General features: G+C 46.0%; 1 protein-coding gene across 2 annotated transcripts in view; it reads right to left on the bottom strand.

Annotated features, from left to right (window-relative positions):
• FLOT2 (flotillin 2) overlaps positions 1-12,578 on the bottom strand; it is a 57,497-nt gene extending 44,919 nt beyond the window's left edge. Inside the window, exon 1 of one of the 2 annotated variants that reach the window (XM_056559062.1) lies at positions 12,329-12,578. In XM_056559062.1, the coding sequence (XP_056415037.1) occupies positions 12,329-12,377 (49 nt within the window). In that variant the 5' untranslated portion in view covers positions 12,378-12,578. The remainder of the gene's footprint in view (positions 1-12,328) is intronic. The other variant, XM_056559060.1, reaches the window with a different exon arrangement.
• Positions 12,579-12,888: the final 310 nt, after the last annotated feature.

Here is a 12,888-nt window from a genome sequence, read left to right as displayed (position 1 = left end):
GCAAAAATGCATGGAAAGCCAAGACAACAGCTGAAATCAGTAATTATAAAGCAATCCAGCCTCTTGTCAGTGCACATTACCATCAGCTGGTTAATACCCAACTGATGGCCTACAAAAAGGTTTAATTACCAAGGTGTCATATAAGACACATCTCATGACCATCACAAACTAATTTTTGTGAAACATAACAATGGCTTTGGTTACAGATGCATTTTAAGCTTCTGAATGTTCCAGGGAGCACTGTTGGGCCATAATAAGGAAGTGGATAGATGATCATTTTACCATAACTTCGCCTTCTTGAGTAAAGAATAATCAGAAGAGTTGTCCAGGAGCCAAGGACATTTGTGAAGAGCTTCAGAAAGACCTGGAATTAGCAGGTACTGTTGTCTCAAAGAATCAGTATTTAGTGAGAAAAAATGGTGATGTGTTCAATACTTTTTTCACAGGCTGAATATCTACTCTAGTATAGCATCAGTCGTAAGCTACTACACAATGAGCCATTATGGAGCTAAATGCTTGATCATTTGCACTAGTAGAATATGCAAACTGAACATACAACTGAAAATAGACTTCCAGTCGAGTAAATACTCTACATTCCTAAACCAAACCAGTTCTTCAAAAAAAAAAAAAAAATCTAGGAGGCGTAGTATAAACCTCAAACATTGGACAAGGAAGTGTTGAAGGAAATATGAATTAGCCCTTTGTGTGGAACGTGAAACTAGTCTACTCGAATGATCAAGCTGCTGACTACTTCCTGTACATGGTAGTCAGCACTAGAAATATACCTATTGTGGGAATTCATTAAGGGTGGTGTAGGTAAATTATTTTTCTACACTTTTAAAGGGGTTCTCCGGTGCTTACACATCTTTTCCCCTATCCAAAGGATAGGGGATAAGATGCCTGATTGAGGGAGTCCCGCCACTGGGGACCCCCGGGATCTTGCACGTGGCACCCAGTTTGTAATCAGTCCCCGGAGCGTGTTCACTCCGGGTCTGATTATACCGACGACCACAAGGCTGGTGGCGTGTGACGTCACGCCTCCGCCCCCGTGTGAAGTCACGCTCCGCCCCTCAATGCAAGCCTACGGGGGGGGGGGCGTGATTACAGCCCAGAGCACGGTGACTACTTGTGCCTTACTAACATACTACAGTCATGTCCGTAAATGTTGGCACCCTTGAAATTTTTCTAGAAAATGAAGTATTTCTCACACGTTTTGCTATACACGTTTATTCCCTTTGTGTGTATTAGAATAAAACAAAAAAAGGGAGGAAAAAAAAAAAAAAGCAAATTGGACATAATGTCACACCAAACTCCAAAAATGGTCTGGACAAAATTATTGGCACCCTTAATTTAATATTTGATTGCACACCCTTTGGAAAAAATAACTGAAATCAGTCGCTTCTTATAACCATCAATAAGCTTCTTACACCTCTCATCCGGAATGTTGGACCACTCTTCCTTTGTAAACTGCTCCAGGTCTCTCTTATTGGAAGGCGCCTTTTCCCAACAGCAATTTTAAGATCTCTCCACAGGTGTTCAATGGGATTTAGATCTGGACTCATTGCTGACCACTTCAGAACTCTCCAGCGCTTTGTTACCATCCATTTCTGGATGCTTTTTGCCATATGTTTGGGGTCATTGTCCTGCTGAAACACCCAAGATCTTGAACCCAGCTTTCTGACACTGGGCTGAACAGTGTGACCCAAAATCCATTTGTAATCCTCAGATTTCATGATGCCTTGCACACATTCAAGGCACCCAGTGCCAGAGGCAGCAAAACAACCCCAAATCCTCATTGAAACTCCACCATATTTCACTGTAGGTACTGTGATCTTTTCTTTGTAGGCCTCATTCCGGTTTCAGTAAACAATAGAATGATGTGCTTTACCAAAAAGCTCTATCTTGGTATTGTTTGTCCACAAGACACTTTCCCAGAAGGATTTTGGCTTACTCAAGTTTATTTGGCAAAATGTAGTCTTTTTTATGTCTCTGTGTCAGCAGTGGGGTCCTCCTGGGTCTCCTGCCATAGCGTTTTGTTTAATTTAAATGACGATGGATAGTTCGCGCTGACACTGATGCTCCCCGAGCCTGCAGCACAGCTTGACTATCTTTGGAACTTGTTTGGGGCTGCTTATCCACCATCCGGACTATTCTGCATTGACACCTTTCATCAATTTTTCTCTTCCGTCCTTGCCCAGGGAGATTAGTTACAGTGCCATGGGTTGCAAACGTCTGGATAATGTTACGCACTGTGGACAAAGGCAAATGTAGATCTCTGGAGATGGACTTGTAACCTTGAGATTGTTGATATTTTTCCACAATTTTGGTTCTCAAGTCCTCAGACAGTTCTCTTCTCCTCTTTCTGTTGTCCATGCTTAGTATGGCACACACAGACACACAATGCAAATACTAAGTGAACTTCTCTCCTTTTTATCTGCTTTCAGGTGTGATTTTTATATTGCCCACAACTGTTACTTGCCCCAGGTGAGTTTAAAGGATAGGGGATAAGATGTCTGATCGCAGGGGGTACAGCTGGACCCCTGCGATCTCTGTGTAGCACCCAGTGTGTATTTAGAATGCTGGGTGTGGGCGGCTGGGGTTGTGACATCACACCACACACCCCTCTCAGACTTGCATAAGAGGGGGCTTGGCATGATGGCATGAAGGGCGTGGCCATGACAGCACGACGCCCGCTCCAAGTGTTTGGAACACAATGTTCCACACGCTGGGGCAGCGGAGTACCCCTTTAAGGGTACATTCACATGTGCAGTTTCCCACAGCAAAATATGTTTATTTCAATGGGGTCTGCTGCGGAAAAACAGAAACAAAACAGTATACTAAATAAACACACATGTAGTGTGAACCAAAGCCTTAGGAGAGCACTGCAATTGTGTTTCTATGGGACTAATACTGAGCATGCCACAGAAATAAAATGACAAAAATGACCATTCGCCAATGTTCCAATGTAACCAACGTTTCAGAACCAGCCAGTTAAATTGGTATGGGAAATAATTCGCTGGAGGGCTGCTTGCTCCCGTTTAGGGGTGGTGCTTACCTCGCCTACGAAGGCAAAAACCCCACACATTTTTTTTGCGATAACATTTTCTGACTTGAGAGAGTTAAAAAAAAAAAGTATACAAAAACTAGAAGCTCTTAAAGAGCTCCTCCGCCCCTAGACATCTTATCCCCTATCCAAAGGATAAGGTGTAAATGGTCTGATCGCAGGGGTCTCGCACCTGGGGACCCCCACGACCTTGGCTGTGGCACCTCAACGGAACTGCGGCACCCCAACGGAACTTCGCTCCCTGCTGGAACTTCGCTCCGGGGCGTAGGCTCATGATGTCACGGCCCTGGTCCGCTTGTGACATCACAGCCACGTCCCCTCATTGCAAGTCTATAGGAGGGGGCATGATGTCCATCACACCCCCTCCCATAGACTTGCATTGAGGGGGCATGGCCGTGACATCACGAGCCTCCAGCGCTGCACCCCACGCTCTAAACTAACCCTGGGTGCCGCAGGGAGATAGTGGGTGCCTGTAGCGGAGGGACCCCCGCGATCAGACATTTCATCCCCTATCCTTTGGATAGGGGATAAGATGTTTAAGGGCGGAGTACCCCTTTAAAAGACAAGAAAAGGTAACAGAATATTTAACGTTTACCTATAAAGCCAAGCCCACGTACATTCTTCAGATCAGGCGTAAAGAGAAAGTCCAAACTAGGCAGTCGGATTGCTGAGAAAATCATAAGACACCCAGCTAGTTCCATGCACAAGTCCTAATAATTAATTATAAAGGGGCTTGTGTTGTTGTTAAATACAGAGAGATTTGGTGACCTACAGGTCCCTCAGTGTAGAGGAGGATAGGCATAGACGCTGTAGGCTGGAATGAGGGGAACTATGTAGACCAACGGTCTAGTGGTCACTCACTGCTGTGCTGACTCAAAAAGGGGGAAATGGAGGCATATGAATGTTAAGTGAATATGCCAGGAGACCCCCATCAGTAGCCCAGCAGGGTAGAGAAAAGGCTCCGGGTAGCGCACAAATGACTATGAGCTTTGTTCCCAGCAGGTGTTGCAACTAGGATTCCTCTGAAACTGTGCAGTGTTTCACATCATAGACCAGTGTTTCCCAACCAGGGTGCCTCCAGGTGTTGCAAAACTACAACTCCCAGCATGCCTGGACAGCCAAAGCTTGGGAGTTGTGGTTTTGCAACACCTGGAGGCACCCTGGTTGGGAAACACTGTCATAGACCATTGGAATAAGAGATCCTGTTTAATATTGTATGCTCTTGACAGCAAGGGAAGGGGGGCAGCCATATATATATATATTAGGGATGTAAGAAAAAATCGATTCTCGCGATAATCGCGATTTTTCATTTGCCGATACAGAATCGATTCAAAATATTTTTGAATCGATTCTTTTAGGGATGTGGAATTTTTAATAAAACGCACTTTTCTTACCTGCCAACGAGCCCGCGGAGCTCCGGTACAGGTGTTGGGTCCCCGGGCTGTATTCTTCTTACTTCCTGTTAGTCCGGCACGTCACATGGAGCTTCAGCCTATCACCAGCCGCAGCGATGTCCCGCCTCGGCCGGTGATAGGCTGAAGCTCCATGTGACGTGCCGGACTAACAGGAAGTAAGAAGAATACAGCCCAGGGACCGAACACCTGTACCGGAGCTCCGCGGGCTCGTTGGCAGGTAAGAGAAAGTGTGTTTTCTTTTATTTTGCAGCACCGGAGTACTAGATCGCCGCTGTCAAAGCTGACAGCGGCGTCTATTGGGATCTATGAATGCTCCCAGGTGGGCGATATATCGCGATGTATCGTCACCTAGACGGTATCGCGATATATCGCGATGTATCGAATCGCCACACTGGTATCGCGATTCGAATCGAATCGCCAAATTCTTGGCGATTCACACCCCTAATATATATATATATATATATATATATATATATATATATGTGTAAATCACAAAATGTCTTGTAATACCTTTTTTATTGGACTAACAGTATTTTGTAGAGAAGCTTTCGGGATTCCTCCCTTTATCAAGTCCAAAGCAAATCTAAGCTCACAAGCAGAAGACACAGGTTACATCTCACAAATATGCAGGGGTTAAGACAATAGATGTGGAGAATTCACAATAAGATGGGCTATAAATTGTCCTGCTATAGGAATATAGACTAAATAGATAAGGATAAGAAAAAGGGGGAGGGAGGGGGGAGCAGGGGAGAGAATGTAATTACGCAGGACAAAGTGAGATGCAAAAGAGAATCCAGTACAGTACAGGTTATAAGAAATTTTGATAATGAGATAAGAAGCTCAAATCCACATTAAGTCCCCTGTTTTTCGAGTCAAAAAACAGTATCATTTTGGCTTCAAATGTCTTTCTCTCGTGTTTCTGAAGTGCCCTCTCAGTATCCTGATTGTAAGGTCATGTATGGAGGGGCCTGTTTGGGTAAAATGGTGTCCAACTGGGGTGCAGTAGTCCTTTTCTTTATGGGGGTTGATGGAAGATCTGTGTAGATTCATCCTTTCGTTGAGTTTCCGACGTGTTTCACCAATGTAGCATCTCATGTCACACTTGGTGCATTGTATCATGTAGACCACTGTCTGCTCACTGTTTCAGGTACACGGTGAGGTGAATTACTGTATGACTACAACTTCTTTCCGATGGTGCTCAGCATAGATTCAGATATAGTGACATAGGGGAAGACTTATCAATACCTGTACAGAGGAAAAGTTGCCCATAGCAACCAATCAGATGGCTTCTTTCATTTTGCAGAGGCCTTGTTAATAATGAAAGAAGAAATCTGATTGGTTGCTACGGGGCAACCTTTCCTCTGGACAGGTTTTGATACATCTCCCCCATAATCCAATACAGTAATCCCTCAAGTTACAATATTAATTGGTTCCTGGACGACCATTGTATGTTGAAACCATTGTATGTTGAGACCATAACTCTATGGAAACCTGGTAATTGGTTTTGAATCCCCAAAAGGTCATCCAAAAATAGGAAAAAGTGAGGATTAAAGATAAATAAGTAAATAACTAATATAGATAAAGCAAATCCTTACATATAAAAGTAATAAAGATCTGCTGGGAGCTGTAATCACTGTCTATTTCAGTGTTTCCCAACCAGGATGCCTCCAGATGTTGCAAAACTACAACTCCCAGCATGCCCGGACAGCCTTCGGCTGTCCGGGCATGCTGGGAGTTGTAGTTTTGCAACAGCTGGGGGCACCCTGCTTGGGAAACACTGGTCTATGTAGATGACAGAAGCTTCTTCAGGGTCCTGTACAGTACACGCAATGTCCTAAAAAAAAAAAAAAAAAAAGGATAATGGAGCCTTCCTCACCTGATGTCCAATGGAGCAGCTAACCCTGGCAGAGGTAAAGAGTACAGAACATGTAATACCTCCCTGTACTGTAGGGGGCGCTACCAGACACCAGTCAGTGCATGCGCTTCAGTAATACAGGGGTTTTACCAGTGAAATATCCATTCTGATTGGTCAGTTCTTCCAGCCATTAAACACGTTTCACAGATTCCATAGCATTGTATGTTGAAACTATTGTATGTTGAGGCCATTGTAAGTTGAGGGATCACTGTAGTCCATAAGAAAAGAAAAAAAAAAAAAAAAAGTGCAGCGTGCTCAAGAGAATATGACCTGGACATACTTGTGATATGTATTAGACAATTGGTTCTAATGTAGTTGTTTGTAAGTGTTACTATGGTATCAGGTAGACACACCTTTACATACATGTTACCAACCAGGAGAATGCTGCAAAATGGCCACTGCCTGGTATGGAGACACAGCTGAATTTTAATCCCTTCTATTAAGATGTGAAGAAAGTGAATAACATGTTGTATAATGGCAAGAAATAGCATGCTGCTCCTCATGTACAATCATGTGACTGCTTATCCTGACTCACCTGAAATAATAGGTAAGCCTTAGGCACTGTGGTATTTACTGAGGCATCACACTGCAATGGTCTGGTACTATTAGAAAGCATTGAATAGGATGTCATCCAATAATAATAATATAACCATTAGATATATTTTTGTCTTAAAGGGGTACTCCACCCTTAGACATCTTATCCCCTATCCAAAGGATAAGGGATAAGATGTCTGATCTCGGCTGGGCACCCCAGTTAATCCGGTAATCCGGTTAATCCGATGACTGGCGATGCGGGATGGAGGCTCATGACGTCTCGCCCACGCTCCGCTCATGACGTCACGACCTCTCCCCCTCAATGCAAGTCTATTGGAGGGGGCGTGACGGCCGTGACATCATGAGCCTCCTGCATTGCACCCAACGCTCTAACTAAATGCCGGGTGCAGCAGGAAGATCGTGGGGGTACCGTAAAGGTGCAAATCCTTCCATTACAGTTCTTCTCTGCATCACTTCCACTTCAGAATTGCGGTGGTGGTGGTGGTGGGGTTAGGGTTCGCATTATCGGCAAGGTAATTGCCGATACCAATAACGTCCAAAATCGTGAATATCGGCCGATAATATCGGCCAAACCGATAATCGGTCGATCCCTATACTGTACTATTTTGCTTTGATGCCATTTCTCCAGTGCCTAGTCCTGCTGCTTAGCACTCAGGACGTGCAGATCAAAAGGGATAAAACCCTTAAAGAACAATGGCAACCCAGGGAAGGTAAGTACAGTGTTTTTTTGTTCCGTTTGTACCCCAGCATGACTGTCCCCATACAAAAAAAAAATAAATAAAACAAAGCACCACACTTGTCCATGTGGTACTCTAACTCAGTCCCCAGTCACATTAGAGTAATTGCAAGATACTTATCACAACTATTTCCTTGCCATTAGCGGTCAGACAGCTGCATGTCGCAAACGCATCAAGGCAAAGGGTAAATTTTATAAGCATAAACCGTAAGGTCACATTCACACATTGGAATTTCTGAGCAGAATCTGGCACAAAACTTGCTATTTGTGGCCTACTATTTGTGGACCTACTGTTTTCTAGACAGACATTCATTGAAAATTACACTGCTCAAAAAAATAAAGGGAACCAAACAACACAATGTAACTCCAAGCCAATCACACTTCTATGAAATCACACTGTCCACTCAGGAAGCAACACTGATTGACAATCAATTTCACATGCTGTTGTGCAAATGGAACAGACAACAGGTGGAAATTATAGGCAATTTGCAAGACACCACAATAAAGGAGTGGTTCTGCAGGTGGTGACCACAGACCACTTCTCAGTTCCTATGCTTCCTGGCTGATGTTTTGGTTACTTTTAAATGATGGCGGTGCTTTCACTCTAGTGCTAGCATGAGACGGAGTCTACAACCCACACAAGTGGCTCAGGGAGTGCAGCTCATCCAGGATGGCACATCAATGCGAGCTGTGGCAAGAAGGTTTGCGGTGTCTGTCAGAGTAGTGTCCAGAGCATGGAGGCGCCCCCAGGAGACAGGCCAGTACATGATGAGACGTAGAGGAGGCCGGAGGAGGGCAACAACCCAGCAGCAGTACTGCGACCTCTGCCTTTGTGCAAGGAGGAGCACTGCCAGAGCCCTGCAAAATTACCTCCAGCGGGCCACAAATGTGCATGTGTCCACTGAAACAGTCAGAAACAGACTCCATAAGGGTGGTATGAGGGCCCGACCTCCACAGGTGGGGGTCGTGCTTACAGCCCAACACCGTGCAGGACGTTTGGCATTTGCCAGAGAACACCAAGATTGGCCAATTCGCCACTGGCGCCCTGTGCTCTTCACAGATGAAAGCAGGTTCACACTGAGCACATGGGGTAGACACAACAGAGTCTGGAGATGCCATGGAGAACGTTCTGCTGCCTGCAACATCATCCAGCATGACCGATATCTCAGTAATTGTGTGGGGTGGCATTTCTTTGGGGGGGGGGGCGAACAGCCCTCCATGTGCTTGCCAGAGGTAGCCTGACTTCCATTAGGTACCGAGATGAGGGACATCATGTCTCGCGCCATCCACCAACACCACATTGTACCACATACTGTCCAGGATTTGGTAGATGCTTTAGTCCTGGTCTGTGAGGACATCCCTCAGGAGACCATCCACCACCTCATCAGGAGCATGCTCAGGCGTTGTAGGGAGGTCATACGGTTGATAAATTTGATTTCCATTGATAATTTTTGTGTGATTTTGTTGTCGGCACATTCAACTATCTAAAGACGAAAGTATTTCATACGATTAGTTCATTCATTCAGATCTAGGATGTGTTATCTTAGTGTTCCCTTTATTTTTTTTTGAGCAGTGTACATTGTGTGAACATCGTTCAAAAAACTGATACGATGGAAAAATGAGCCGACTGGAGTCTATAGCTGACTCTAGTCAGCTTATTAAAATGAATTGGTTACAGCATGGGTCTGGCAGAGGGCGGTTCTGAAATTCCCTTGCAGGTGTGAAAGCAGCCTAAGGGTACGTTCAAAGAGCTGATCCACAGCGTATTTTACGCTGCGGATCCGCCGACGATGGACCCTACAGTGCTGCCTCAGATGTGCCAGCTTTGAGCGGCAAAACGCCACTACGAGCAGACACACTGCTGCAATGTGCGAGTCACAGCGCATGTGCAGTGTACTCGCACACATCACGGCGCTCCCCCTGCTCCCTGAGCTAGGCTTAGAGCAGCCGCGATGTGCGAGTATACTGCGCATGGCAAATCACACATCGCAGTGTGTCTGCTCGTAGCGGCGGATTGCCATTCTGAGCAGGCACATCTGAGGCCCCCTGTAGGTGTCCTTCAGCGGCAGATCCTTGGTGTAAAATACGCTGTGGATCCGCTCACCTGAATGTACCCTTATGCTATATTTGCACCGAGTAAAATATGCGGAATGTCTGCACGGAAAACACGTGTGGACATCATGCACATTTGAATAATCCAGCGAGCACTAGGACCGCTGGGAAACGAGCCGTCTTATAGACGGCAATGCATTTCCGACCTTTTAGCGGACGCTTTCTTTTAGGAATCGGGATTTCCGCAGAAGAAACATCTGCCACGGAAATTCCACTGTGTGGACAGTGCAGCAGAATCCTATTGAAATCTATGGGACGTGGCTGCAGTGGAATTCCGCACGTACATTCTGTCGTGTGAACATACCCTGAACTGGTAGTACAATATGACTATACACCCCAATGTGCGCCACTTGTTGAGACATGGACAGAGAATTAAAATAAATTAAAGAATGAATGTTTAAGGAATACCAGATCACTGTGTACATATACTGCAGATCAGTTCCATATCTGGCGCACTCCAAGTGTAATCACTGGTAAAGTGTTAAACATTACCGAGATAAGAGAGGGTTCAATAACTAACCTCTCCTAAAGTGTCACTGCAATGTTACTTCCAGACAAGGAGAGACGTAACCACACGCGGGGCGGTACTGCTAACTAGGCACCTGTATGATGCAGAGTATCACGTAAAGGTCCTACTCATTAGATTTGGGTGGTGTGTTTGCCAACTGGTGTGCCTCCGGCTGTTTCAAAACTATAAATTCCAGCATGCCCGGACAGTCAAAGGCTGTCCAGGCATGCTGGAAGTTGTGGTTTTGAAACAGCTGGAGGCTCCCTAGTTGGGAAATATTAGATTAGGGCCTTTGTATGATTCTCGCTGGTCATCGTACAGTTGCCTTGGTAACCGCACCGCCCTTAAAGCGCCTGCGGCTCTCCACGCCCGATCTTCAGAAAGTAAAATTGGAAAGATCCTTTAATACAGGGAGTGATCTTGGAATTGGCAGAGCAGGGCAGCGTCATTACTATATCTATAATAAGGAGCGACAGAACATAACAGAATAAATCACGTTACCAGTAATGGATCTTAAGGCTGTGTACCCGAACGCATTTCTGTATTTGCGATCACCGACAGGCGACCAAACAGCATGTTCCCATATATGCTGGGAATTGTAGTTCTGCAACCTCTGGAGGACTGCAGTTTGGAGACCACGGCCATAAACAATCATTCACACTATAAGGCTGGGTTCACCACATTTCATCGAAATTTTGATCAGTATTCCCACAATAATTTGTTCAGTATTTTGAGGCTGTGTTCACATGACGATCAGTGCCCTCCGAGGCACGGATACGTTAACAAGAGCTGAAAATCAGTCAGCGATGTATCCGTGCTCGGATTGGCGCGGGCCCCATTCAAACCAATGCCCCGAACCCATATCCAAATTTTGTCTCACATGTGGCATGTCACTTTTTTAGTCCGAGCCAAAACTCTGATCTGCTTAGAAAATGACTGGACCATACCAGGCGACTACATTCAAGTCATTGGTGTGAATGGGGCCGGTACCAATCCGAGCTCGGACGCGTCGGCAGTCGATTTTGTGCTTCTGCCGATGTATCTGTGCCTTGGAGGGACCAATCGTAATGCGAACTCAGCCTGAAAATACTATGTGTGAACCCAGCCTTAAAGTGTTTTATGGCTTTATTCAATTGCTAAGAGATTACGGTGCCCGTTTAAGCATACGGCTGATAAGCCGCTGGTCTACATGGGTTATTAGGAGGGTACACGATCTTCCAGACAACGCCTTAAAGGGAACAGTACCGCGTTTACTGCGCCTACAGGGGGAGCAGCACTTCGAGCAAACCCTGCAAGGCCATGAGAGGGTTAATCTGCAGGTCCCGCTGGGAATTACGCTGATGCTGATTCGCTCTGCAATGAGCCAGACCTAAACACTGCCACTCCCTGCAGATCTGGCTTACAGCTGTGCCGCTACATGGGCACAACACACCGAGGGGGGGAGGAACACTCCTAAAATGTGATACACAGACGGAATATAAGGTACAGGTGCGGATCCCCATCCTGTCCTACTATGTACAGGACATCAACCCCTCCGCACTGCAACAGATGGGGCTGCAACACATTGCACTGATGGGGTGGGGGTGTGTGTATATATATATATATAATGTATGTATGTATGTATGTATGTATGTATGTATGTGTGTGTGTGTGTGTGTGTGTGTGTGTGTGTGTGTATGTTATACTATAGATAGATACATTTGTATCAATTCTAAATCAATATTTACACTAAGTATTTAGAATGTTAACACCAGACAGTCACTGCCCATAGGCGCCTGTTCACACACAGATGTTTACAATTATTGTTACTGTATTTTATATTTTATTGTCCATCATAAAACCCCAAAGATAAATGTAAGTGAAATAGCAGCGTAAAATAAAGATGAACCCAGCCGTGATAACCCCATAGTACACACAGCCAATGGCTGCCCTGCTGGGGATGAGAACACATTATAAATAGCTCAGGTCTCTCCATAGGGGGATGGGATGGAGGGGACCCCCCACACTTAGGCCCCGCACTCACCGGACACCACCAGCGCCTCGTTGGGTCCCACCGTATGACAGTTCCCCATTCCTGCAGCCGCCGAGCTCTCAGCCCTGTTCACACCAGCCGGATGATGTCTCGCCGCTTGTTTTGGCTTTTCGCGCAGAAGGAGAAGCCGCGCCGTACGACAACCGAGCGAGGGCGGAGCTTGCTGCTATGACCGCGGACCTCCCACCGATAGAGGGCGGGGTCCAGGCATGAATGACTACGGATAGCGCTCACGTGGTTGAGGGACGGGACTTGGTGGAGGAGGATACCGGCTAACCAATCAGAGCTGGGAAGGGTCACATGGTCACTGGGACTGTTTCCTCTCTGGTAGGGGGTTTCTCATTGAGCTGCCCCGCCCCAGTGTATGGAGGGAGAGGCTGATGGATGGATGGAGACTTCCCAGTGTTTCCCCACCAGGGTACCTCCTGCTGCTACACAGCTACAACTCCCAGCATGCCCGGACAGGCGGAGTTGTAGTTTTGCAACAGCTGAAGGCACCCTGGTTGGAAATCACTGCTTTAGCGTCACACAATCAGGGATCCCTCATTTGT

Source organism: Hyla sarda, chromosome 2, assembly GCF_029499605.1.
Source record: "Hyla sarda isolate aHylSar1 chromosome 2, aHylSar1.hap1, whole genome shotgun sequence".
Lineage (NCBI taxonomy): Eukaryota > Metazoa > Chordata > Amphibia > Anura > Hylidae > Hyla > Hyla sarda.
This window is presented reverse-complemented; position numbering and strand designations above follow the sequence as displayed.